The following is a 24,173-nucleotide window of genomic DNA, read 5'->3' as shown; positions in this document are numbered from 1 at the left end:
CGCGGGCTCCTCGCCCCGGGGGCAGCCCCAGCCCAGCACCATCACCGCCTTGTCCCCCCCCTCCGCGAGGAGGCCCCGGGCTGCCGTCCTCCCTCACGCCCGGCTCCGGCGCCCGTCCCCCGTCCCTCGAGGCTCCCCCGCCGGTCGCCGGTCGCTGGCTGCCCCAGCCGAAGCCCCGGGCTGCTGCGCCGCCGGCCCCGGCGCTCAGGAGCCCTCCTCCCACCTACGCGGGCGACTATTTTTAGCCGCCTTCGATGGCGTGCCGGCGCCGGCTCTGGGCGTGTTTCGCGCGGGCTTCCACCGAGCGCCGGCAGGAACGCGGGCCCCTGCCGCCTTTTGAATTTAGCTGAGTATGTACACAGCAAGCCGTGGTGTGGTGGCAGTCATTTCGGGCCCATCACACCAGAGCCCACGGCAAAGGCCTGGCAGAGCATCCCCCCCCAGCCTGGCCCAGCTCTCCTTGCTCCGGCCGGGAGCCTGCTCCGGGCCGGCTCTGCTCATCTTGGCCCCTTTACAGCCAGCGTGAGGCTGCTGTGTTGCTGTGTTGACTCATGCAGGGAAGGAAACGCCTCGGTGCTGGGCCACGCGGCCCCCGTCTGCTCTAAGTCCCCCTCTTCGGGCCGGCCTGCTTGCGGCTTCCTGCCGGCAGCGGCGAGCCCCGCTCTGCCCCGGCGCGGCCCCGGCGTCCTGGCGTGAGGGGGAGCGCGGCGCCGGGTTTCAGTTCGGCTGCTCAACTGAAACAGGGGCTCGGTCCTTTTCAAGCTAAAGCGTGATTTGATTCAACCCGAGCTTCAGTTTTCCGGCCGACACGAAGCGCTGCCTTTCCGTGGGTACCAGCCCTTCGTTCAGGTCCAGAGCATGGTATTTCCTCCCCAGCGCCAGGCAGCAAGAGGAAGGAGCTGGGAAGAGTGTTTTGTATTTTTTTTTCCTGCTCCCAGCCCTGCTTTGGGCAGGAGACCGTGGTTTGAGGGGGGTTACGCTGTCTTTGCAGAGAGGCTGCAAGATGCTCTCTGTCCCCCCGGCTCTGACTAGGTGACGGTGCTGCAGAGCAGAAACTCAAGGTCCTTTGCACCCGTTTGCTCCCTGCTCGGCCGTGTCGGACAGAGCAAGCGTATCCCAGCAGATACTCCCCCAGGGCTCGGCCCTGTAAGGGCTGCTCACGGAGCACCCGCCTGGCTGTAAACTGCAGCGCAGACAGAAGAGGGCTCCAGGGCGGTGGGGTTGAAAGCAGGGTCTCAGCCTTTCATCGCCCACCCCTGCATCCAGAGCAAACCCGCTGTGCCGGGGCACCTCCCTTCCCAGGGCAGCAGTCCTGAAGGGTTACCGTTCCTCCTGGGCAAGCCCAGGAAGACCAGCAGCTCCTCAGGGCAGGGCTGCTGCCAACCAGTGGCTCCATTCAAGAAAACCAGAGAAAAAATTTATTATTTTTTCTTTATAAAATATCTCCAATAAGTTATATAGGCAAATATTTAAATTAAAATAAATTAACTCCACTCTACCCTGGGACACATGGCTGTCCACAGGGTCAAACTAGGATTTGTGTTTCTTTGAAAAAATATGCCCTAGATCTCCAATGTAAGATTTGAAAAAAATATCTATGCTTGGTGAGGAGGAGGGATGGACAGGAAAGGGTTAAGGTGCGGTGCTGAAGCTGCCTGTCTCCAGTGGCATCTCCACGTCCAGCTAAGTGCTAAGAGCATCTTCATCGTCACTCCAGTCGGGAGGAGCATCCGTCCCGAAGTACCGGTCACCGAAGTTCCCTGAGGGGAGAATGAGAGATGCAGTCATGGTGCAGCTCTGTGGGGAGAACCAGCCCCTCCAGCCTGTCCTCCTCCCAGCACACAGCACCACAAAAGCAGGGTTATCTGACAGCTCCAGTGGGGCTAAAATGTGTGGAGCAGCGAAACTGGAGCAGCCAGGAGGCTGTTTTAGCACCCCCTGGCAGGGGTGTTCCTGGCACCGCAGAGGCGAGGATGAGAGAACATGGTGAGTTTGTCTTGGACAAGCTTGTTTTGGAGGGCAGCTCAGGGAATGAGTCAGGCACAGGTTTGCTCCAGCTGTCCCAGCCCAACTTCTCCACCTGGGCTGCAGGAGGCTCATGGCACGTGGAGCAGCCCCCTCTGCCAACAAGGCCACGGATATCTGATGGTGCTCAGAGTGTGTACGTTCACTCCTTGACCCCACCACCCCAGTGGCAGCAGGATCTGGGAGAGGCTGCAGGTTCCCAGGTAAAACAAGGCCTGATCTAAGCTGCTGCTGACAACCAGCAGGCTTTACCCCCTCTGGTGAGTGGGCCAGAAACAAAATTCCCCTGCAATAGCTCATTCCTACCCAGTCACTCACCAATGCCAGGGATTATCCGGAAAAGGTCATTCACTTTCTTGTCCACAGCGGTGGTGATGATCTTCACCCGGGGAAAAGCATAGGCGACTGAGTGGACACCCATCTCTGCCATAAGTAGGGAGAGGAGGAAGATCTTGTCTTCTGGGACATCATGATCCTGCAGGAGAGGCACAGAGGCAGGGCAGAAGGGTGGGAGATGCAGCTTGGAGACACATGGGCTGACAAGCAATGGGATAAGGGTATCTGAGCTGTGTAATGGCCCATGCCTCCTGTAGCAGCAATTGAGGACCTTCCTGGAGCCACTTTCTCTCCTCCCCTCCCAGCAGCTGGCCAGGTTACTAGGCAAAGGACCAAGAAACCAACTGAATCCAGGTTGTTACTGCCCAAGGAAGGGGAGACTTTGTCAGTGTCAGGCTACAAAGTCATCCCAGCTCATTCTGTACCCCCTGTCCCCCTCCTTTGCCAGGAGGGACCAGTTGTAATGGACGGCTCCCCAGTATGGCTGGGGTCTGGTGTTTTGCATGTTTCTTGGGGCCCAACCAAACCTCTGACCCAGCACCCGCCCTCTGCAGAAAGCCCCACAGCCTCCGTACCAGCAACACCCTCACTGCCATCATGGCTGCTGCGCCCGTGGAGACCGTGCAGTCCATCAGGATCACGTGGTCTTCGCTGATGTCCTTTGGCAACCGCAGGTAGTGGAGCTGGGCAGGGGCAAGAGAGAGATCAGCTTGGGGGGCTGGAGGCATGAGGTGTCACGCGGGGACCTCTCCTGATGCACCGAATCGAGGGGCTTGCCAATCCCCTCTCATGGAGGGGCATAGGCCTGGGCTACATCAGTCCATCTTGAGCTCCTTCATGCATTTCTGTATCTCCAGGACCCAAGCCGTCCGCTTTGGGCCAGGCACAGGTGGCAAACACTTGGACAGCAAACCAGTTCCTGCATGCAGAAACATACTGGAAAGCCCACTTTGGAGGCTTTCAGAGCACTCACTTTGTGAGCGCTCACCCCCCGCCAAGATCAACTCTCAGATCTCTGAAGAGCTCTCATGAAATACCCAGGTCACCTCTCAAATACACGCTGATGGCCAGGAGATTCCCTCACCAGCCCAGGGCCCGAGCCTTTACCTCCGGCTCGCCTGTGTTGCAGTTGGTCTGGATGAGAATGGTCCCGATGCGGACGTCTTTGCACACAGCTCGCAGCGCTGGCTCCATAGTCTCACCTGCTCGCAGGATGGACACTCCGGTGATCTGCAGTGCACGGCAAGGATGAACGGCAAGGCACAACAAAGTGACTAGATGAGGACTAGGCTAGACCAGTAACTATGCCCCCAGTACAGCGCTGTGCCTGGACACAGTGAGCGCCTGCGGTGGGCAACCCAGAAGCACGTCCCCTCCAGGAGAGGCTTGTGCTGCTCTGAGTTCACCTGTCCCCTCCAGCGGGAGGGCAGCGGGAGGGCAGCAGTGGCACAGTGACACTGGAGCACACTGGTGACATCCCTGGCCACTGACCTGCTTCCTGTCCTGATGATATTGGGTATCATGCTCATGACTGCAGGTACCTCAGGTACCAAGTGCAGGCCTGATCAAAGCCCCAAGAAGCCAGGGGTGTCCTTCTCCTGAAGGCATGGGGTTTCAATCTAGCCCCACATGACAGGTTTGAATAGTGCCTTTTATTTCCACTTACTTGCTTCCCGCTGTACGTCCTCCCTTCGTAGTCCTGTCCCTGAGGAGTCTGGACTGTGCAACTCTAGAAAAACCACGTGGAAGCGTTACTACAGGCTCTGACATGGCCCTGGAGGAGCCCTGGTACCAGGGAGCCAGGTGTCCACTGGTTTGGCTGCTTGGAAGTGGAAGCTGGACAAAGCATCATCATCCAGAGATGAGAATCTGGGAAATGTGGCCATTTTCTGCACTTGTCCCCAGGGCTGTGCCAAAGGATGTCATCTCTTAGGGGACTTTCCAGCCTCCAAACGCTGGTTTGGGGGTGTGTGACAGCAAAGACCAGTCCATAGGCTAGCACCAGTCCCTGGACTGCCAGTGGGACCGGTCCGAGTTCTTTGCCATGCTGTTAACCTCTCCACCTGGGCCTTGCTGCAGGAGGTACAGCTTTACAAACGGATGCTTGCCTAGTCCAGTATGGCCCTCCCATCTCCCACCCCCCGGCGCTGCCTTCCCCAGTAAACGCACAGCAACGTGAGGGCACGGAGAGGCACGTGAACACAGATCACTGGGGTGGGAAAAGCAGGGGCAATAAAAGGCAAATGGGCTTGGCTGTTCTAGCAAGGAACAGATCACAGTGAGGTCACGTCGCTGCTCCACAGCCTAGGGGAATCCTGGCCCCATTTCAATCCAGAAGGAAAAGTTTGACATATGGGGAAGGCTGCAGGAAAAGAGCCAGGGCTGCCCCATCTTCCTGGCAGTTACAGGTTAGAAATTGGAGATGAAACACAGCACCCTACTGCCCATCCTCCCGGTACACACCGAACCTACCTGGAAAGGGAGAAACGAGAGTGCGTGCTCAATCAGCAACCTCATCAGCCTCTTGGAGTAGAAAATGAACTCGTCCCTGCTGGTCTCCTTGTTTCTAGAGGGGAGGGAAAGGCAATGTAAGCTATGGGCCAAAATGTGTCCCAGGAGATGCTGACACGGTCAGAAGCTGCCTGGAGGAGGGCAGCCCTCCTGGCCCTAGCTGGCTGTCAGCTTCTCGTTTACATGGTGCCCATGGGATGGAATTGCAATGGCAGTTTTAAGGTAAAAAGCAGACAAATTGTTGGCAAGACCATGGAGCACTTCAAGCCAGTGGATGCCTCTAAAAGCACCCCCAGCCCAGCTCCTGCATCTGGGGCCTACCATGGCATGGTCTGAACTGTGGCCTGGTGACATCTCACCTCCACGTGACCCAGCTTTCCCCGTACAAACTCCAAGGCCTCAGAGCGCAGATCACACCAGAGCCTTGAGCGCATCGTGCACCATGAGCAGACGCCCTGGCTTGGGCCCAACACCACATCTCACATAAGAGACCCATGAGAGATGAGGGCTGTCTTGTCCCGCATCCCCCATGCCACAGGGACAGGGCACAACATCAGCCATTGGGATTCAGGAGTCCAAACCAACCTGAGCCCGACCAAGCTGCCAGCCAAGCCCCATGTCGCCCGAGGAGCCGCGGTGCTGGGGGCTTTACCTGATGATGGTGTGCATGCCCCTCACCTGAGGGGTGCTCTTCAGCACACTGAGGGTCTGAGGAAGGGGGTGGCACTGGTGGGCAGAGGCCAGGGCTGCCCTGAAAAACAAACACAACATCAGAACCGCTCCAGGCGAGGCCTGCCCGAAGGCTGGAGTGCAGCACACGGCCAGAGCCATCCTCCCAGAGTTTATTTCACACTGCAAACACACACAAGGGTCATCCAGCTGAGCCACATGAGCGGCCAGCCCTGCCTGGACACCTGCGATGGCAAAGGGACCTCCTTGCACTAAAAGGGCAGGGAAAAGGTGGTCAGTGGAGCCAGAGCTGGAGGCAGGAGGTCTCACAGCCCAAGGACCCGCTCCCTTCCCACTAGGCAGCTGTGACACGCCAGGCTTTGCCCTCCAGATTCCACAGGCTGGGGAAAAAAATTTCCATGGAAAACAAAGTCAAAACATCCTTCTGCTTGAGAGTCTATCTGGCTACAGGCTGGTGATGGATCCTGAACTCACTGGGTGAGGAGGAGCCACTGCACAGTTTTCTCTGGCTTAGAAGACACGAGATGGACGTCACTAGGAACTGGACACTGAGCCAGGCCACCTGCGCTGGCGCATGGCTCGATCAGATAGGACAGAATCACGGGGATGGCTCTGCTGACTTGCGAGGGATGGAGAAACCAGGCTGCACTGAGATTGTTTGAGAGTGTGTCTGGCCCATTCAGAGATAGTCAAATCAATACCAAACTGGGAACAGCTTCAAGACTTTACTGCTGGACAGGACTGGCTCTGTGTGACTCATCTCCACATAACTAATAGGGCTGAGAGCTATTCTTGGATCAAGGGAACACCATTCACTAGGAAGCTTACAATGGATCCCCATTAGTCACCTCTCTATTTGAGAGCGATAGTAATGAGATGACGGTCACATCTATCTGGCTCTCATAAGGCTGGGCAGGATGGACAAGCAACTTTGTCTGGGAGGAGGGCTGGGTTCAGAAAGCCACACGTCATACCACAAACGTGAGAGCAGCTGTTTCCAGTCAGAGAGATGTTGGGAAAGAGAAGAAGAAAGCACACAAATGAAAACACCCGGTGAATGAGTTTCAAATCAAGCAGAAACCTGGATTAATTGCACACACACAGAGGCACACAAGCAGAAAAGACAAAGAAGATGACTGGGTAGGAATGGAGGATGGCAGGGCTAGATGGCCCGAGGCCTCCATCCGCATAGCCATCTCCTGGTCTCAGCCAGCCAACGCCAAACGAGACATTCCCAAGGCCTGCTGGGTACTTAAGGGCTCCTTTCTTTTGCCAACTCCAGTGCTGTGAGGCAGCAAAGAGTCCCTGTGCAGGGAACGCTCCCGAGAGCTGAGCCAACCTGTAACCGCTGCCGAGCACATGGGATGGGTTGCGTTCCCACTGCAGACCTGCCTGCTGCCTGGAGAGGCCGGGCTGGCTGTACCAACCCAGCATGCTCCCATGGCCAGAAGACCGCTGGTTTGGGAGAAGCAGCCCTCAAGGCCCTGGACTGGCCACCAGTGAAACGAGCCGCACTGTTAGTCACCAAAATTTGGGTTAGCCGTGTTCAGAGGTTTTCCCAGGCCCAGGCCCATGCTGCCAGCAGCACCAAGCAGCTCTGCTCCTGCAGCCCTCCCCTCCCTCCTCCAGCTTCGGCCTCCCACCAGCCCCTTGTCGCTGGCCCCGGGACAGACCCTGCAGGCGCCTCCGCTATCCAGCCCAACCTAAGCCCTTCCTGGCCCCAGGGACGCAGAGCTATGTGGCCCGAGCTGCCGAGGCAGGCTGGGGACGCGAGCCCTGCTTTCGGCAGGCGGAGGGTGCCTGCTCCCGGCAGCGGGGGCTGCGGGCTGGGACACGCTGCGCCAACACGCTGCTGCCCCCCGGCCGGGCAGGAGCCCATGGTGCGGATGTGGGGACGGCAGGGCACCGGGCTGCTTGCCACCCGCCACAGCCCATTGGGGCCACGTGCCCGAGCAGGCAACAGGCACCTCTCCGTCACTGCCACGTCTGCGCCCCAGGGACGCCCAGGGTCCCCTGACGCCAGCAGGATGGGGAGCTCCTCTCCTGCCCCAGGCTCTGCAGTGCCTGCTGCGACAAGCTGTGTCAATCGGCTCCTGTTCCCTGCCACAAATACCAGCAAGTCCTCCTACCTCTGCGAGCGGCACCGCGCGCCTGGGAACACCTCCCCTGCACCCCGAGCTGGGAACAGGCGCTGCTGAAACGCTGTCAGCGACCTGTCATCGAGCTTTCCGCGCCTCCCTGCAACGCCCGCTCAGGGGCTGGTGCTCGGCGCGGGGCTGGAGAGGTCAGGATTCAACCCTGCTCTGGCCTGGCATCCCTGGGAGCCCAGGAAAGTCACTTAGAGTTGTGGGCATCCCCACGGCTCTCTCCGGGGAAGCAGAGGCAGGTCCCGTTCCCAGGACGGAGGCATGGGATAAAGTCTCTTGAGTTTCTGCCCCCTGGTTTGGCCTGCAGAGCCCCAGCAAAGCAGGACCCCGCGCGCGGTCTGCCCGAACCCCCTGCCCAGGTTAGTAACGCGGCTCACGCTGCACAGCCCTCGCCCCCATCCACCGGTGTTAGCGTCACAACCAGAACGCGGCCGTTAGCGTTTGTCTCCTCACATATCCCAGCGCAGCTTCCTCTGTTCACCAGGTAGGAGGGATGTTCAGGGGAGACAAGACAGGAAACACGAGAGTTTAAGGGGAGAGGGACGAACACAACAGGAAACAAAGGAGAAAGCACTGTCATTAGTCCGAGGGGGAAAAAAAAAAGCCCTAACTGATCGCTGGCTCCCGGACCTGCCCGGTGCCCGGGCCATTGCAGCGGGCTCTGCAGGCGGTACGGACCCCGGCGCGCCTGCCTCGGTGACCAAGTGGTGTCACATCTGCTCTCCACAGTGCCTGCTCAGGTCTCGGCAGACACAGCCCCAGCTCCAAGGGAGAAAAGCCCCGTCTGCTCTCACCGCCCTGGACTCACAGCAGGGATGCTGTCACATCTCCATCCCGGACAGCGGCTCTCCGTGCCCAGACAGAAACGCCTTGAGGGCTGCCCAGCCCTCGTCCGAGCTGCTGCAATCCCCGCGCGAAGGCAGGTGCTCAAGGCCAAGCTTGCAAAACCTTCGCCCAACCCCTCCTGCACCCCTTCCCAGGCACGGAGGCCCCGCAGCGCTGCGGCGGGCCCACAGGGGCATGCAGCTCCTGGCCCGGTGGCAGGAGGCTCTGTTCAAGCCTTGGAGAGCCCGGAAGGGCCCAGCCTGGGAACAACGGGAGATTCCCAGCTCTGTCCCTGCCTGCCGGGAAGACCTGCACCAGCGTTCACCTGGGCCTGCCCTGGGGTCTCCGTCCCTTGGAGGGGGCTCGTACACCGCTGTGCCGAGGGGCCGCAGGGCCAGGTCAGGCAGAGGCAAGAGCTCAGCCCCTCCAGCTGCCGCCTCGCTTGCGGCCCAGGCGCTGCGGCTCGCCAGGCCTGCGGTCGCCCCCTTGCCCGGCCCGGCCGGGGGGCCCGGAGGGAGCAGGGCTCCGCTGTCACGACGAGCGTGCGAGAGCAATGCTTCCTGTCCCTCCCCCTGCGTGGCGGCACGGCGACGGAAAATTCAGACGGGCAGCCATGAGCGCGTCAAGAAAATGTCTCACTTTGGAAACTTATTTTTTCCCCCCAGAACAAAAGCTTTAAAGGAAAAAAAAAAAAAAGAAAAAAGAAGAAAGAAAGAAAGAAAAAGAAAGAGAGAGAGAGAAAGGGGGCGACCATGTCTCAGGAAGGCTTCAGGGAACATCCTCAGCTCTTTGTTGAGCATGCTATCAAACAGGAAGCAGACAAGAGACATCCAGCTACAAAGCAGCTAATGCAGTCAAGGCATTTCAAACACGTACAGCGGCTGGCTTTCACGGCTGACATTTCAAACAAGGGCTATTAAACTGCGCCACGGGTTGATATTTAAAGACACAATTGGCAAAGGGCATGCCAAGCTGATTGAGACCTGGCGAGGGGGGGGGATATTGATTGGCAAGGGAAATGCAGCTGAAAAGAGCAGCAGCTCCGAGAACTGGGTTTGTTGCTAAAAAAAAGTACGGCAGAAGGGACAGAAAATAGGCCTGGCTGCGAGCATCATGCCTCGGCAGGCTTGGGCTTGCGGGCCCAAGCTCCGCCGCTGGGCATGAGATAAAATACTCACCTGGGTGTGGGGGAAAGGGAGTGTGTGCACATAACCACACCTCCAGCACGTACATGGTTAAATATGCGGGAAGCTGGACGCGAAAATTCCTGATTGCAATGACACTGAGACCTGACCTGCACTCTGAAAGTGTCTTTCTGTCCTCTAAATCCAGAGGAAGGCAGCTATGTTCCTCAGCAGCCGACACAGAGGGAAAACCGGGGCCACATGTCCAGTGAACAGCACCATTTCCTTTAAACGCCTGAGAATTCACTAATCTGAGCAACTGACAGTCAGACAGGACCAAAAAAGTATCTAGGGTCAGGGCCAGATCTGAACACTAAGGTTTTATTCTACCAGCTACAAAGGCCAAGCTATGTCCCCACAGCCACCAAAAGGCACTGACATCAGAATGACTGTGACATTTAGATGAAGCCATTCAAGACTGGAGGATGGGGAATTGTTTTAGTTGAAAAGCCCATTTTGCCAAGCATGTCTCACTTGATATACATCTCCATCCACCTCACTCCTCTTTCTAGCCCAGAGCTGCAAGAGGAGCTGATCGGAAACCACAGCAGCAGTAAAACTACCAGGACTCCAGGAGTGTAAACAGATTTTTGCAGGAAATTTTTTCCAGGCTTTCTGGCAAAGGCATAAATGGAAACTACGAGCCTTAAACAGAAGACAAAAATTTCTGTGGCTGGGGTTATCATGGAGTTATTTGTGGCAGTCAAAGTTATCTTCCCAAACTTGCCATTATAAAATTACTAATATTGTCTTGACACATTATTAAATACTTGATTTTTAAGGTGCATGAGGAAAGTTCAAAGATCACCTCTACAGAGTGCTGCTTTGATAAAAGAGGAGAATAAGCGGAGAGAAATCTTATATCTGTCTATCTCCATCTGCTCTCTAATGTTCTTCCTGTAATTTTTTAAAGCAACAAACTTCTCTCCACACTAAATAGCACCTTCAAACCTGAACCTCCAGACACACAGGGAAGCTTACACATGGCACTGAAATGTCTGTATGGAAATGTCAGGCCCCATGGTGTTAAACAAACAAACAAAAAGAAATAAAATGAAACATTGACCAGTCTGGGAAAGAAATGGCTTAAAGAAAAACAAGCAAAGCAGAGAGTCTTTTCCTGTTCATCTTAGGTATTTTAAAAGCTTTTTTGTATGCCAAATGTAAATTTTAGGGTTACTTGAGTTAAGTGTCTCCATAGAGTGATGGAGATGTAAATGGAAACCCATCTGCAGTAATGCATCCCACTTGCTTCCTACAAAAATACCTGGAAACTTAGCTAGCTGCTTAATGAAAGTAAGAGAGCACAAGTCCCATCTGGATTCAAATGCTGAAGAGGTTAAGTAAAGTGCTGTATACTTTATAGCATCCACCTGTAGGTACTAAGAAATTAGAAATCCTGCTGGATTAAGGCTTAAGTATTTTCTTAGTCCCAAAGTAATTGCTGTGGAATTTGTCCTCTTTAGGTACTGCATAAAAGCAGGTATCTCACCATGCCGAAGCTGTTATGCTCCTTTTGGGCGCCATTAGCCTTGTGGCTTAGAGCCTCTCTGCACAGTGTGGATCCAGGGCTCCCACCGTCCTCGAGCAGCTTCGTTTAATCTAAGCCCTTACTGTGATTCAAGTGCCCTTGCGGCCAGGTTCTGTTCAGGGGTGGAGAGTGGCTCCGAACAACTTTTTGTCTTAGAAAACAAAGGAAAATAAAAGAGAATCCCAGGATGCAAAGCCTCCCACCCTGCAGAGATCTGGGGTCCCCAGCTAACAAACCTGACCCTGCCCCAGCTTCCAGGCTCTGTGCTCAGGGGGGTATGAGCTGGCGGCACCCTCGCAGGACGTACGCATCCCTGATGAACAGCCCTGGCCCTGCTGGCCCCACAGCTGAGGACGAGGTGACATCTCGTCAGCTCTGAACGTAACGAGGCCGTGTGTTGTGTGAGCTGTCGGTCTCGACCGCAGGTCGCGGTTAGGCCAAGCAGTGCCTGGCATTGGAAATGCCTCGGGCTGCACAGACAGGACAGAGTTAGGGACTCTTACCTGACACTGAGTTCACGCTGCGGCAGCAACACAAAGACACAATGCAACCGGTATTAAGCATTGTCAACACCAGGGTCGTTTCAAGATAAAAGAAAAGGAAAAATAGGAATATTTTCCTGCATTCACATCTTGCCTTTTCCCCTTCTTCCCCTCCCCAAATAAATGAAAGCCCCTCCCCAAGCCAACCCCTAGCCTGGCTCACAGCAGAGCTCTGGGTAGGAGCTGCCGCGTTTGCGGGCTGCAGCACGCAGCTGAGAGCTTTCCTTTCCAGATCCCAGGGGCTGGGAGAAACAGCCATTTCCCCCTCCTGGCCTGTGCTCCAAGGCTGCGGGCCTCCTTGGCCTGGTGTTAGAAATGATGCCAGGGCGGTGGGCCTTGCACAAACAGGCACTCCTGTGACCTCGGAGCAGGGTGTAGAAACCAGCTTTTCGACCTGCCAGAGTTTAGCGTTATAAAATAGGGCACTTGGAAAGCAGGCCCTGACTGCTGCTTGCAGCCCTGCAGAAAGCGGGAGCTCTGGGAGGGGGAACCTTCCAACGCCTTTGCATAAGAGGAGTCTCTCCTGAGCAGACGTGGGAGGCATGATGCTGTCACGTGCAGCCTCGCTTCCAGAGACTGAGCGCTCCTGCCATCTGGGAGCTCAGAAAGGCCTACAGGAATCAAGACCTTCACTTCCAAGTGCATCCATCTCCAGGTCATGCTCCTGCCACCTTCCAGAACATTGCTCCAAGCAGAGCAGGTGTCTCGAGAAGCAAAGTGACTCCAGTGCTGAGAAGCACTGCAGGGTTAGGATTTGGCAAGCATCTTCACAACTTAAACATCAAAGCTACAAACCACTCCAGTGATAAGGAGTGGGAGGAGGCTGTGCTGCTCAGAGAACGGCAACACACAACAGTCTCCTCTGATCAAAGGTCCCAGACTCAACCCACCGGTCCAGGCTGGCCCAGGACAGAGCAAAGAATTAAAGACTTGTTCAAGCTAGCGAGGGGGAAGGAGAGAGGAGCGTATGCCTGGATCTGGACTCAGGTTGGGAGTCAAAACATGATATGCCTTTGGGCTTGATACCCATGGGCTGCACCTGACAAAGAGGTGGAAAACTGGGCTCCTGACTGGAAAGACTCTGTGCAGCAGTGTCTGCAAGGGGGTGAAGAGGAGAAGCCAGAGCCAGCAGCCAGATAGCGAAATATTGCAGGGTTTGGTGCGATGCTGGGCCTGGGAAGGCTGTGAGGGCAGGGAGGGTACATCACTTAGATCATTTGAGGATGGTTAGTTTGTCTTCACTGGACTTGCTCTCCCAGGGAGACAGGGAAGGAAGGAAGCTCCTGCTGGACACAGATTGCAGAGGAGGGTTGCACTAACCAGAGCACAGGGATGAGGCAGTCTCCTTCAGTGGGCTCGGAGGATTTGCTGGGGAGCAGCCCTGCTGCTCACATGCCTGGAGCACAGAGGGAAGCCAGGCCATTCCCGCCTGGGCACCATGCTTTGGCACCCAGAGCGCTAGTTCCTGGCAATGCCGCAACTGCATAGGCAAGGTCGACCCCCACCAGAGACACCCGGGTGACCAGGCAGCTCTTACCTCTTCCAGCTGGCTGTGGACATGCTGAACAATCAGGTCGATGGCCACCGTGTTTCCACTCCCTGGAGCAAGTCAAAAACACGAGAGACATGGCCTGCATCAGAGCCACAGGGCTAACAGTGCCTGAAACAAGTTTCTTTCCCACGTTTCCCTCTATGCCCAAGAACATACAGGATTCCTGCTTTCCCAAACAGCCCTCCCCTTGCAAACCATCATTCAGCAGGAAACATTCTTGCTATTATTGTTATTATTTAATAATCTATTATTGTATACCTAGAAGTCACCTCTAGCCTTTAAATCCCTAAGCAGCAGGAGCTTGTATGGCAGGAGGCTGGTTGAGGGAAAAGTGTTTTTATGATTTCTGTTAGGAATCTGCTTTTGGTTGGTGTTGGAGAGCCTGGACCAGAGGGAACCTTTGCTTTGCACAGTACAGCCCCTTTTCTGTCCTCATCAGCCGGAGGACAGAGGGGGCTGGCTAGCAGAGCTGAGCCAAAGGGACGGCAGAGGGACTGTGCTGCCAGGTCCCGCTCAGGACTGAGCCACACGGCAGCTCGGGGGCAGCCCTGGGCAGGTACCTCGGGGCACGACGATGTCAGCCAGCCGCATGGTGGGCTGGATGTACTGGTCGAAGGCAGGCTTGACAAACTTGTTGTACTGTTTGATGACACCCTCAATGTCACGGCCACGCTCGCTGATGTCCCTGCGCAGGCGACGCACCAAGCGGATGTCCGAATCCGTGTCCACAAATATTTTCAGGTCAAGGAGCTGTAATGAGAGGGGAGGGAACAAACAGTGTGTAATTTGGACCAACCTTCTCCACTAGACACAGCCGGGAGGCTGAGCCCTACCTTCAGCAGAGCACTTCTTTAACGGAGCTTGGCTCATCTCCGGCTCCGGCCTGGACAGATGCCAGGCTGATGTCAGCTTTGCCTCTGCAGGCTCTGAACCTGGCTACCCAAAGGCAGTGCAGACATTGCAACAGGTCCCTTGTTGCCACCTGCCTTTTACTCTCATGCCCCGAAAGACCTGTCCTGCTCCAAAACCCATCCCCCTTTATAAACAGCCCCCAACCCTTCGGCTGGATGCTATTTAAGAGTGAGGAAAAAAGAGAAGTTAATGACCATGACACAGACCAACTGGCTTAACGCAGGAGTGCTGGCTTCTTAATGCTGGAAGGGAGCCAAGCACAGCAGGTCGACTCTGGGGCTGAGATTCATGACACTGCCCTTAAGTGCAAAAGACAAGAATGACGGTTGTTTGGAGGAAATGCTCCTCGGGGATTTACCCAGCTGTCCACTGGAGGTCATCGTTGCTCCAGGAAAGCATAAAACACTCACTTGGCAGGGAAGGACACTTTCTAGAGTAAATTTGGCTAAGTTTCTGCATGGCTCACTCCCTCCTATTTTTCACTTATCCCAAAAAATTCCCAGGAAAGCACCACCTGAGCCTGAAGTGCTGCATGAATCCACCCTAGGAACCCTGGGCTTTGCACCGCCAAGCAGCAGAGCAGGCTTTGCTTCCGGCTATGCAAGCTGAGACATGCAGCATGGAGGTGGGTTATTTCTAGTCATATTTATACATCATCACTGCCAGGGACCAGGTCACCACTCAGCTCCTAGTTCCTGGGAACGAAGGGCTGAGACCAAGGTCTCTGCAGAAAAGCCTGACCACTGCTGGGGGTTTTTCCACCTGCCTCTGCAAGAGTCAAGGCCTATTTCTCTTACACAGTGAGGAGCTGCAGCAGCTGGGGGTAACCTGGAGGACAAGGCCATTTCCCTGCTGCTGAACCTCAGGAGAAAGCATCCTCCCACCATCTCCCCCTGGCAGGCCATGGGGTGGAGTGCTGACTTGTAGGAGTGGGCACTGAAGCATTGCAGAGCAGGGTCCCGTGCAGGAGCCCCAGGGCACCTGCAGTAGTGGGACTCTGCCTGTGATACGCTGGGATATCAGGCTGCAGAATAGGGGGACTGGAGCACTCACACCTGTCAGGCTTCCCACAAACTGATTCCAAAATCCTTCCTCACCTTCAGGAGCTCCTTGTCTGCGAATGCCATGATGCCTTCAAAAATAATCACATTGGCGCCATATAAGGTTTTCTGTAGAGTCAAAATCAATGTGGTTAGACAGAGAACATGTGTTCAGAGATACCCCCATTCCAGGGAAAACGATAATGCAACAGGGAGATGAGCAAGAACAGGAAGGATGTGAATTTCTGCTCCCTTTCTGTTCCCCAGGCTTTGAGGTCATTGACAGCACTCCAAAAAGCTGCTGGCGGGATATTGTATGTGACACAAACAGGATCCTTCCAGCTACAGCTTCCTCTTCTGCACAGCCTGCAGCCCCTTGTAACATCCCGGCCCCTGTAAGCAGACTGAACGGACCCATATGCACTGCACAGACATCCTTGCTCCTGCCTCTCGAGTCCAGATGAGACCGTACTCCTTCCACTCTACATGCGCCTGCTTCTGCCACATGCTAACAAGGGCTGCCCTTGCTGCCAGCAGTCCTCTCTAGGTTGTTAGTGACTGCAACAGCGGTGCTGCTCACCTGATATATGCACCCTGAGCCAGCCAGGGAGCAGAGGACAATTGCAAGAGTCTCCTGCCTGCAAGAGGCAGGGGTTGGAGGGGTCCAAATGGCAGCCCTTGCCTTGGCAGGGCAGTCCCTCCCCTGTCTTGCCCCACATCCCTAAGTGCTCCGTACCCATTCCTTCTTCTGGCTGTGGGTGGTAAAGTCGTAGATGGGGATCTTCACACTCTTGCCTTGCTTCAGCTTCTTCAGGGTGGCGATGATCAGATCGAAGTCAAAGGCGTCAGGGTGGTCAAAGTTGAAGTCATTGCTGGCTGCCTGCTCTTGCTGCTGCTTGGTCAACACCTGTCCACGAGGGAGATGTTAGAGCCTGTGGCTGTCCCCTCTGGCAAGCTCCCCTCCCCACTGCTGTGCTCCTCCTGCCCACCAGCCCCATTCACCATCCCAGAGGGCCAGAAGAAAACATGAGGCTGTCAAACAGTGCATTTCCCCATCAGGGGGTTTAGGCCAAGGACCAGGGCAGCCCAAGAAGCCTAGCCATTATGACAAGCAACCTCACCTTGTAGAAGGAGTCCATGGACAGCAGAACCACCCACGGGACATCAAGAGCTTCAATGATCATTGTGGCCACTGTAGTCTTCCCAGAGGCGCTGCCTCCTCCCAGGCCTGCCAGAGAGAAGGAGACGAAGCCACCTTAGCCACAGTCTGGCTTTCCAAGCACAGGCTAGAGCCTAGCTCTTGCTTTGTTGCACTGAGTTGGAATGAACTTCCAAAAAGGGAAACTGATAGGCAGTCCAAGGGAGAGGTTATCCTTGAAAATGCCAAATGGAAAGTACTCCAATTGCCACTAATGCGCAGCAAAACTGTGAAACCCTTCATATGATGCTTGAGTAACAAGCGGAGAGCTGGCAAGACGGCCAGCCTGGATTAAATCCCTGGGAACTCGTGACAACTCAGGCAACAAGTACAAGAGCTGTGGGAACAGCCAGGAAAGACTGTGATCCACCCAGTGCCTGCAATAGTACATCATCCCAATTTGCAAGCTCCTCGCTTCTGCCCAATTCTAGGGGCTCACCTAGTCAACACTGGACTAACCACGGCGACTGTCCTTGCTCTTGCCTGGGCTGAGCAACTCACAGCCCTGAGTCTGGAGCCAACCTGAAGGTTGTAACGAGCGTGGGTGAAGCAGGAATCCTCCCAGGGACTCCTTGAGAGTCAAAGGACAGGTACACCAATGCCTCCAGCGCTAGCCTGCCCCGGCGCGACTCACGGCTCCAACGCTAACACTGGGGAGCCGAAGCACAGAGGTGAAACAGCCCTGACGTGCACTGCCTCTACCTACCTATCACGAAGGCCTCTTTGGACTGTGTCCCATGCTCGTTGTACCACGGTGGCCGGCCAGCTGTGTAGATGGTCCTTTTGCTTGTTCGCAGCAGGGGTGGCTCAGACTTGCACTGGCTAGTGGTCCGCTTTCGAGGTGGCTTGGTGGACCCCACTGTAGGATACAGCCGGTCCAAGGATTCAGCACTGCTGTTGCTGGGGAGAGGAAGAAACTTGGTTAGCTGGTGGTGCAAAAGAGGCCTGTGTCCTCCCCGGGCCAGAGCACCCAAAGCAGGGCTGCCCCCGATAAGGGGTCTGACTCTGCTGGTGCTTGGGGAGCAGGGTCTCTGGGAGGTTCTTGTGCTGCCAGTATGGGCGAGGGAGGGACGCAACGGAGGAGAGGGAAACGCCTGCAGCTCTGCAGCACCACTGCCAGCACCCAAGCCTCTCTGATCACAGGCCACGGCCGGCATTTAGAGCTTCTCATGCAGCATCACTTTTTTATCTGGAAAAGGTGCAGTGTAAGCATTGTATCCTACAGCTTTATTGCTTGGGGAACCCATGTGTTAAACAAACACCCTAGTGTTTGAGCTCTCATATGCACAGAGGAGTTTTACTATACAGGGCAATAGCCTGTCCTGAAGTGCCCGAGACACCTTTCCGGGGCAGGGAGGCCAACGCCCCTGGCTACAGTTAGACCTCATTCTGCCTTGCACACCCTTGTCCTCTTTTGCACTCATCTCCACACACAGTCCCACTTCCATCCCAATTTAGAGCTCCCCAATCTTGTGCCAGACTTCTAGTCCTCCCATCCGTTAGTGCTGCAACCCCTCGGGACAAGGCTGTGAGCTTGCCCAGGCCAGGCAGAGGGGCTCCACACGGTGCTGTGGCTGGAGGTGTGGGGAGAAACGCCCTCGCTGAGACTGCAAAGCCGTTTGCATCTGCTTTGCTCTGTGGCCCAAGCCCCAGCGCGGAGCGGGTGCCGCGCAGCCGGGTGCTGCGTGCGGCCCTGGAGCAGCCAGCGCTGAGCTGCTAAATGCCGCTGTCTTATCTAACCTCCCACTGCGGCCCAGGGGAGGGAGAGGAACAAACTACCTTCCAGAGGCCTTTCATGCTTGGCAGCGGGAGAGCAGAGGCTGGGAGGCGATAAGTGGACTCTGGCCAGGAGATAAGCTGCAGCCGCACTGCCCAGCCAGCGCAGGGATGGGGAGGATTATTTATACCAGCTCCTGCTATCTGTGTTCCTTCCCACTTTCCGTTTTGGAGGCTTGGGACGGATATTTCCTCCTTGTAAGTTCACAGAAGGGGCTAAGGACACACCAGGGCTGGAAGCAGGCTTAGCTCATCTCTCCTTCCAGCTGAGGGTCTGCGAACTGGCCCGGGAACGGCAGGAGCCGGGGCGGCAGTGCCTTCCCCGCAAAGGCAGCGGGGTCGTTTGCCTGGTTTCTATAGCCAGGTGCCCAGCGATGCAGGCGGAGGAATCCCCTGGCCAGGAAATCAGCCTTTTCCCCCAAATGCCAAGCACGCCGCGAGGGCCAAGGGGTGCCTTCGATACCGGCTCAAGCGCCTCCTCCCCGAGCACGACACATGTATCTGAGGCGTCCCAGAAACGCTGGGCAGAAGCCAAGGAAAACCGCCTCCGTGGGCAGGACCGGCTGAGAGGAGCAGGAGGGGAAGAGGCCAAGAGCTGCCGGCCACCGGGCTGCGGCGGGACGGCCACAGGCTGTAACCTTTCCCCGCCGGCCAAGGGACTCGCTGCAGCAGGGAGGCACGCGGCCAAGGGATTAGAGAGGGATCATCTCCCCGGGCCGGCAGGGACGCCCACCGCACTCCCCCCTCGGCCGCTTCGGCGGAAAGGCCAGGCAAGCACGCGGGGCCGGATCCAGCCTCGGGGCTCGGTTTCCACGTCGGTGCAAAGGGCTCCCCTGCTCAGCTCACACTCGCGCCTCTCTGCCAAGCGGCCACTCTCCTCTCCCCAGCCGTGCCCGGAGCAGAGACGAAATCGCTGCAAGGTCGGAGAGCCCCGGGCAGCAGGAACACACCCAGGAGGGCACGGTTTGGGGCAGCCGGACCTAGCTGGAGGGGCTTTGCTGCCTTTTTGTTATTTTTTTGCTCCTGAAAGGGTTTAAGCTGTAGGGTTTCATGAACTTTTGTTTGTTTTTAAGCTGTTTTGGTATGAAGATTAAGTCCTTTCCCTCACCCATCCCTTTTTAGAACAATTTCAGATAATGATCAAAATTTGAGAGCAGCCATCTGTGCTTAAAGCCTCTGCAGCAATCCCCATCAACGGACATCTCGGGGCTGAGCACAACGCGAGCGCTGGCCACGAGCAAGCGGCGAGGCGGGGAAGGTCTCTGCTTCGGCTAGAAGGGAAGCGGGCTCGTGGTTAAAGACAAACAGACCGAAAAGTCCCCGGCCCGGCCCCGGCGCTGTCACCTGAGCTCCCGTGGGGAGGAACAGCGCGGCAGGAAGCGAGACCTGCCTGCGCCAGGCAGCAGCCGCCTTGGGACACCTCGCGGAGCCGCTTCGCCCAAGTGGAGCCTTGCGCTGACGCCCGCGGCATCCAGCAAAACCCGCTCCTATCTCCGGCAGGCCTGGCCCAGCACCGTGCAACTCCACCTCTCCTGCATCCGTGCCTATTTAACAAGGTGGAAGGAAACAGCTATTTGCCCAACTTTGCCTGATCCTTCTGAACAAAACGCTGTTTCCAGCTCTTTCCCCTGTCCCTGGCACTCTCGCATCAACGCTAACTCTACGAGCGCTGCTGTTCACCCACGCGGTCCCTCCGAAGGACCAGAGCACCAAACTAAACCTGCCCATTGCAAGCACGAGCCCTCAGTGCACGCAGCCCGGACTGAGCACCGCAGGCCTCCAGCTTGCCCCAAAGTCAGAAACACCCGAACAATCATTTTTTTAAAAGCAACATCGCAAGGCGAGATCAGCCAGGAAAACCTTCTGGAGTTTCTTTCTGTGGAAAAGGAAGTAACATGGCTCCTTCCACCAGAGCGGCAGAAAAAGCAAAAACAGATGGGATCTTTTATTCTCCTCTCCCACAAGTGACTCTGCAGCAGCAATTAGCCACCGTGCACTATTCCCAGAGCAGGGCTGACATCAGACGATGATGCTGGTGCATAAACAAAGTCATTTTAGCCTGATAAAAGCAGAGATGACAAAGACGCAGTTGTTTACCAGAAAATAAAATCGTTCCTTTCATCTGCAGTCCAGCCCCCTCCCCAGGGACTGCAGCTACTCGAGAGCTGCTCTGGGAGCTTTGCCGCTGAGGGCTCCTTAGGCAGCGCTTTGCACTCGGGTTTCTTTTAGGGCCGTGACCATCGGTTTCTGGGCGGCACAGGGTCCCGGCGCAGCGGGTCAGCGAGACGAGGCCCGGGCTCTCCTCTCGGGCGTCTGATGTAACGTGGCACCAACCTCTCCCTTGCTAAACCTCAAAGCACAAAGTCGCATCTCAGCATAACGCTCGCGCAGCTCCCGGCGCGCGCCTTGGGCGCAGGCAGCCGCCGCGGCTCCTCTCCGCGCAGGGACCTCCGCAGCCAGGAGCAGCGGGGCGTCTTGCACGCCGAGACGCTGACGGAGGCCAGAAGCCACAGAGCAGCTCAAAGTCGGGCCCACCTGACAACCGTGAAACCTCAACCCAAACTTCATGAGAGGCCGCCGGTTTGGGGAGCCCAGAGACGGCCCACCAGGCTGATCCTTCCAGGGGTGCCACCGGCACCTTCACTTAGACCTGACATAACTCAGCTCTTTGCAGGGACGAGGAGGTTTTGACCCGCAACGGCCTCAGCCGTGCCCAGAATTACAGGCCGCGTGTCCAAGCTGACAACTCAATTTGCTCGTGTCTCACTCCACCACCTTCCCGCTTTCCTGAGTTACCCGCGTCTAGAGCACACCAAGTACGCTGGGCTCCGAGGGGACCTACCGGACGGATCCGCTCTGGGGCTGCGGGGAGTATTCCTTGCGCCGATCGCTGCGGGATTACGGACACGTGCAAGGAAGGGCCGGGACAGGAATTTCCATCTGCGAGAAGCAGAGCCATCCTCTACTAGCCCTCCCAGGGGCCTGCTCTTGGATTCAGAAGGTCATTTTAATCCTGTTCCAAGAGTTCATTTGCTGTCTTTTCTCATCCAAATACTTCTGGACTTTTATATAAATTGTATAATCCACCTCTTAAATCAATGTTTCCCATGATTTATCTCAGATAAACATGGGCTTTGGGGAGTGCTGCAAAGATCATAAATTCTCTGCTAATGTTACACATCAAGTTTCGTACTTGCAGCTTGTTTTCTGCTGCTGCATTTGCTAGGAAAGGGCTCTCCTGCCCTCCGAAGGAACGGCTGATCCCAGCCATTTCTTACTTATCTCATTTTGCTGTTTGTTTCTATCACTTTTTAAAATTCCCTGGAGAAGGGACAAAGCATTTTCAATGCACCTATTCGCAAGGTAAAGCGCCCAGAGAAGGGGAACTCTATTTATAGCATGAAGTTAATACCGTTGCTTTAACCACCCTGCAGTAACCCCCGGGCAGCAGGGACGGGAGCGGTGCAGATCACGGACCCACGGACAGCTTTCTGCTACTCCCAGGCGTGGATTTGCAGGGGCGGAGGAAGGAGCACCCCTCTGCGCCCCAGGGTCCCGCTCAGCCCGTCCCCGTGCCCCCGTGCAGCAGCCTGGCGCGGGTCCCAGCAGCCCGCGTGCTCCACAGCCGGCAAGGACAACTGGCAAAGCCCGAAGCCCACCTCCCAAACGGGAGAGCCTGTCCTCTGGCCCCAAGCGCCATAAACAGCGTGCTGACCAAAGCCTCAAATCAACCTTCAAATCCTCCCAGTAAGCGTCCCCGAAAGGCTGCTGTCAGGCTCTCCGCACTGGCTTCATCCCACGTCCCGTGGGAAGCTGATCTTTCCCCCAGCTGCTGCCTGTTATTTCCCAGCCTCAGACAAGCGGGAGCGGGGCTGCCAGGACCGGAGCAGCCGAGAACCCGCTGCCCAGAAAACAGGCAGCGAAAGCAAACAGAAAATCCCCGAAGCGACGCACAGGCAGCACTCACCTGCCTTCAGGCCCGAGGGCCCAGCAGCCCGATATCCGGACGCTGGAGTAGGTGGGAGGACTGCTCATTTTGACCCTGCCGCGGAGATCCAGGCGATCCCGGGCAGAGGGGTGTTTACTCGGCGTGCGCGCGCGGGTATTTTTTGGCTCGCCGTCTCCGCGCGTCCAAGGCACCAGGCTCGCAAGAGGGCTGCCACGTGAGTGCTTCGGCGCTCGGCGCAAACCGGGCGGAGAGGAGCCCCGCGCGGGAGCGGCCCCTCCGACGGCTCGGGCCCCGGGGAGGCCGGCGGGGAGGCAAACCCCGAGCTGAACCGCGGGGCCCGAGGCGGTAGCACGGGGCTGGGACGGGAAGGTGGAGGAAGGAGAGAAGAGCGCTGCCGGGGGAGTGTCTTTTGCTTGGAGTTGCGGAGCGGCCGGAGCGCATAAGAGGATAGCTTAACCCAGAGATTACGTTCATTACCTGATATTAATAGCACTGGCTCGATTAAAGAAAAAGCGGGGGGGGCAGGAGCGACACCTCCTCTAACCGCCCCTCCGGTGACACAAATAAACGCCCCCCCGCGCCTGTGCTCTTCGGGACCAGGGTTCATTCACCTGCCTCTGACATTCAGAGCTGGCTCGGCGAGCGGAGAGGTCAGCCCTGCCGCCGGGTAAGTGAGCGGGTGCCGCGGGTGCTGCGCTGCCGAGCCCCCGGGCGCCGATGGGGGCTGCCGGCGCTGGCCGAAGCGGCGCTGGGGGTCCTCCCGCGGGTGGGCAGGCGGGAACAGCCTCCGGGCAGGGGACGGATCGGGGCCGAAGCGGGTGCTCCGCTCGGCGCCGGCGTGGGCTCGGGGCCGCGAGTGGCGCAGGGGTGTTGCTCTCTGTGCCGGGCTGGTGGGGCAGCCCTGCAGGGACGGTGAGGGGCTCTCCGGCCCTCCGGAGCGGGGAGGTCCAGCCCCAAGCACTCCCACGGGTGCTCCTGCAGCTCAGCTGCCCCTTGCCATCTCCTTGCTCTCCGGCCCCAGCATAAACAAGCCTGTGAAACTCAACACCCCGGGGCTGCGGCGGACTAAGAATAACGTCCCCCGGCTGCTCAGGCCTCTGCGCTCTCAGCCCTCCCGCTGCCAGGCGCTTGCTGCCCTCCCTGCCGTTTCAGCAGCACAGCTTGCCAGCAGCTCCCGGCCCCTCGGGAGTCTCCCCGGGAAGGGCAGGAGCCCAGCCGCTGGCCCCTGCGCTCAGTCCCGGCACGAGCAGCCCTCGCAGGCAGCCAGGGACGAAGGGCAAGATGCCCAGCGAAGGATGGGAGACAGCTGGGCACCATGGCAAAAAGGGCCTTGGCCAGGCACGGAGCAGCCAGCGGGAGCAAAGAGGAGCCTGTAGGCAGTTTATTTTCCCATGGCACGTGAGAAATTGTCTGCAGCGGTTCTAGACAATGCTCCGAGGTCACGGATGCCTCCACGTGATGCCCATATGCACCATATGGGCTGAGGCAAGAGCAGCACCCAAGAAACAGCACTTGGCTGATGCAAAAGGAGGGAGGTAACCGAGGTCACATCAAAACCCTAAGCAGGGAGCAGCAAGCACGTTCTGCCAGTGACACAGTGAGTCACGATGATGTCCTGCAAATGCCGAAAAAGCTCCCCAGCCCACCCTCAGTGCTGGCGAGATGAGAGCTCTGCTTCACTGCACGCGTCTCCAAGGAGGAGCAGCCGAGGATGCTCCTCTGTCATTTAGCATCAAGCAGGGATGGATGCTGGGAGATGGGTCCAGAAACGGTGAAAAGACATCTCCCCCCGCTATCCCAGACAGTTCGGACACATTGCACCCATGTGTCCCGACCCAAGGAGCTGCTGTAACACGGGGCAGCACCAAGCACAACCGGACCTGAAGGTCTGCTAGCGCAGAGGAGCTCCGGATGCGACCCGTGGCGCAATCGGTGTCCCGCGGCACTCTCAGGCC

The 24,173-nt window shown here is 57.0% G+C and overlaps 1 protein-coding gene across 3 annotated transcripts in view; it reads right to left on the bottom strand.

Moving 5' to 3' along the window:
• Nucleotides 1–1,448: 1,448 nt before the first annotated feature.
• The window catches only part of UCKL1 (uridine-cytidine kinase 1 like 1), a 28,437-nt gene continuing 5,712 nt past the window's right edge, over nt 1,449–24,173 (bottom strand). Inside the window, exons 2-15 of one of the 3 annotated variants that reach the window (XM_067307422.1) lie at nt 17,200–17,393; nt 16,417–16,523; nt 16,032–16,202; nt 15,353–15,424; nt 13,904–14,093; nt 13,329–13,390; nt 8,163–8,182; nt 5,525–5,623; nt 4,834–4,927; nt 4,028–4,090; nt 3,469–3,591; nt 2,937–3,044; nt 2,344–2,500; nt 1,449–1,760 (exon numbers count right to left, since the gene is read on the bottom strand). In XM_067307422.1, coding sequence (XP_067163523.1) covers nt 1,684–1,760; nt 2,344–2,500; nt 2,937–3,044; nt 3,469–3,591; nt 4,028–4,090; nt 4,834–4,927; nt 5,525–5,623; nt 8,163–8,182; nt 13,329–13,390; nt 13,904–14,093; nt 15,353–15,424; nt 16,032–16,202; nt 16,417–16,523; nt 17,200–17,393 — 1,537 coding nt within the window. In that variant the 3' untranslated portion in view covers nt 1,449–1,683. The other 2 variants (XM_067307424.1, XM_067307425.1) reach the window with 2 other exon arrangements.

The sequence above is a fragment of the Apteryx mantelli genome, chromosome 18, assembly GCF_036417845.1.
Source record: "Apteryx mantelli isolate bAptMan1 chromosome 18, bAptMan1.hap1, whole genome shotgun sequence".
Taxonomy (NCBI): domain Eukaryota; kingdom Metazoa; phylum Chordata; class Aves; order Apterygiformes; family Apterygidae; genus Apteryx; species Apteryx mantelli.
The sequence above is the reverse complement of the archived record's forward strand: the minus strand, read 5'-3'. Positions and strand labels throughout refer to the sequence as shown.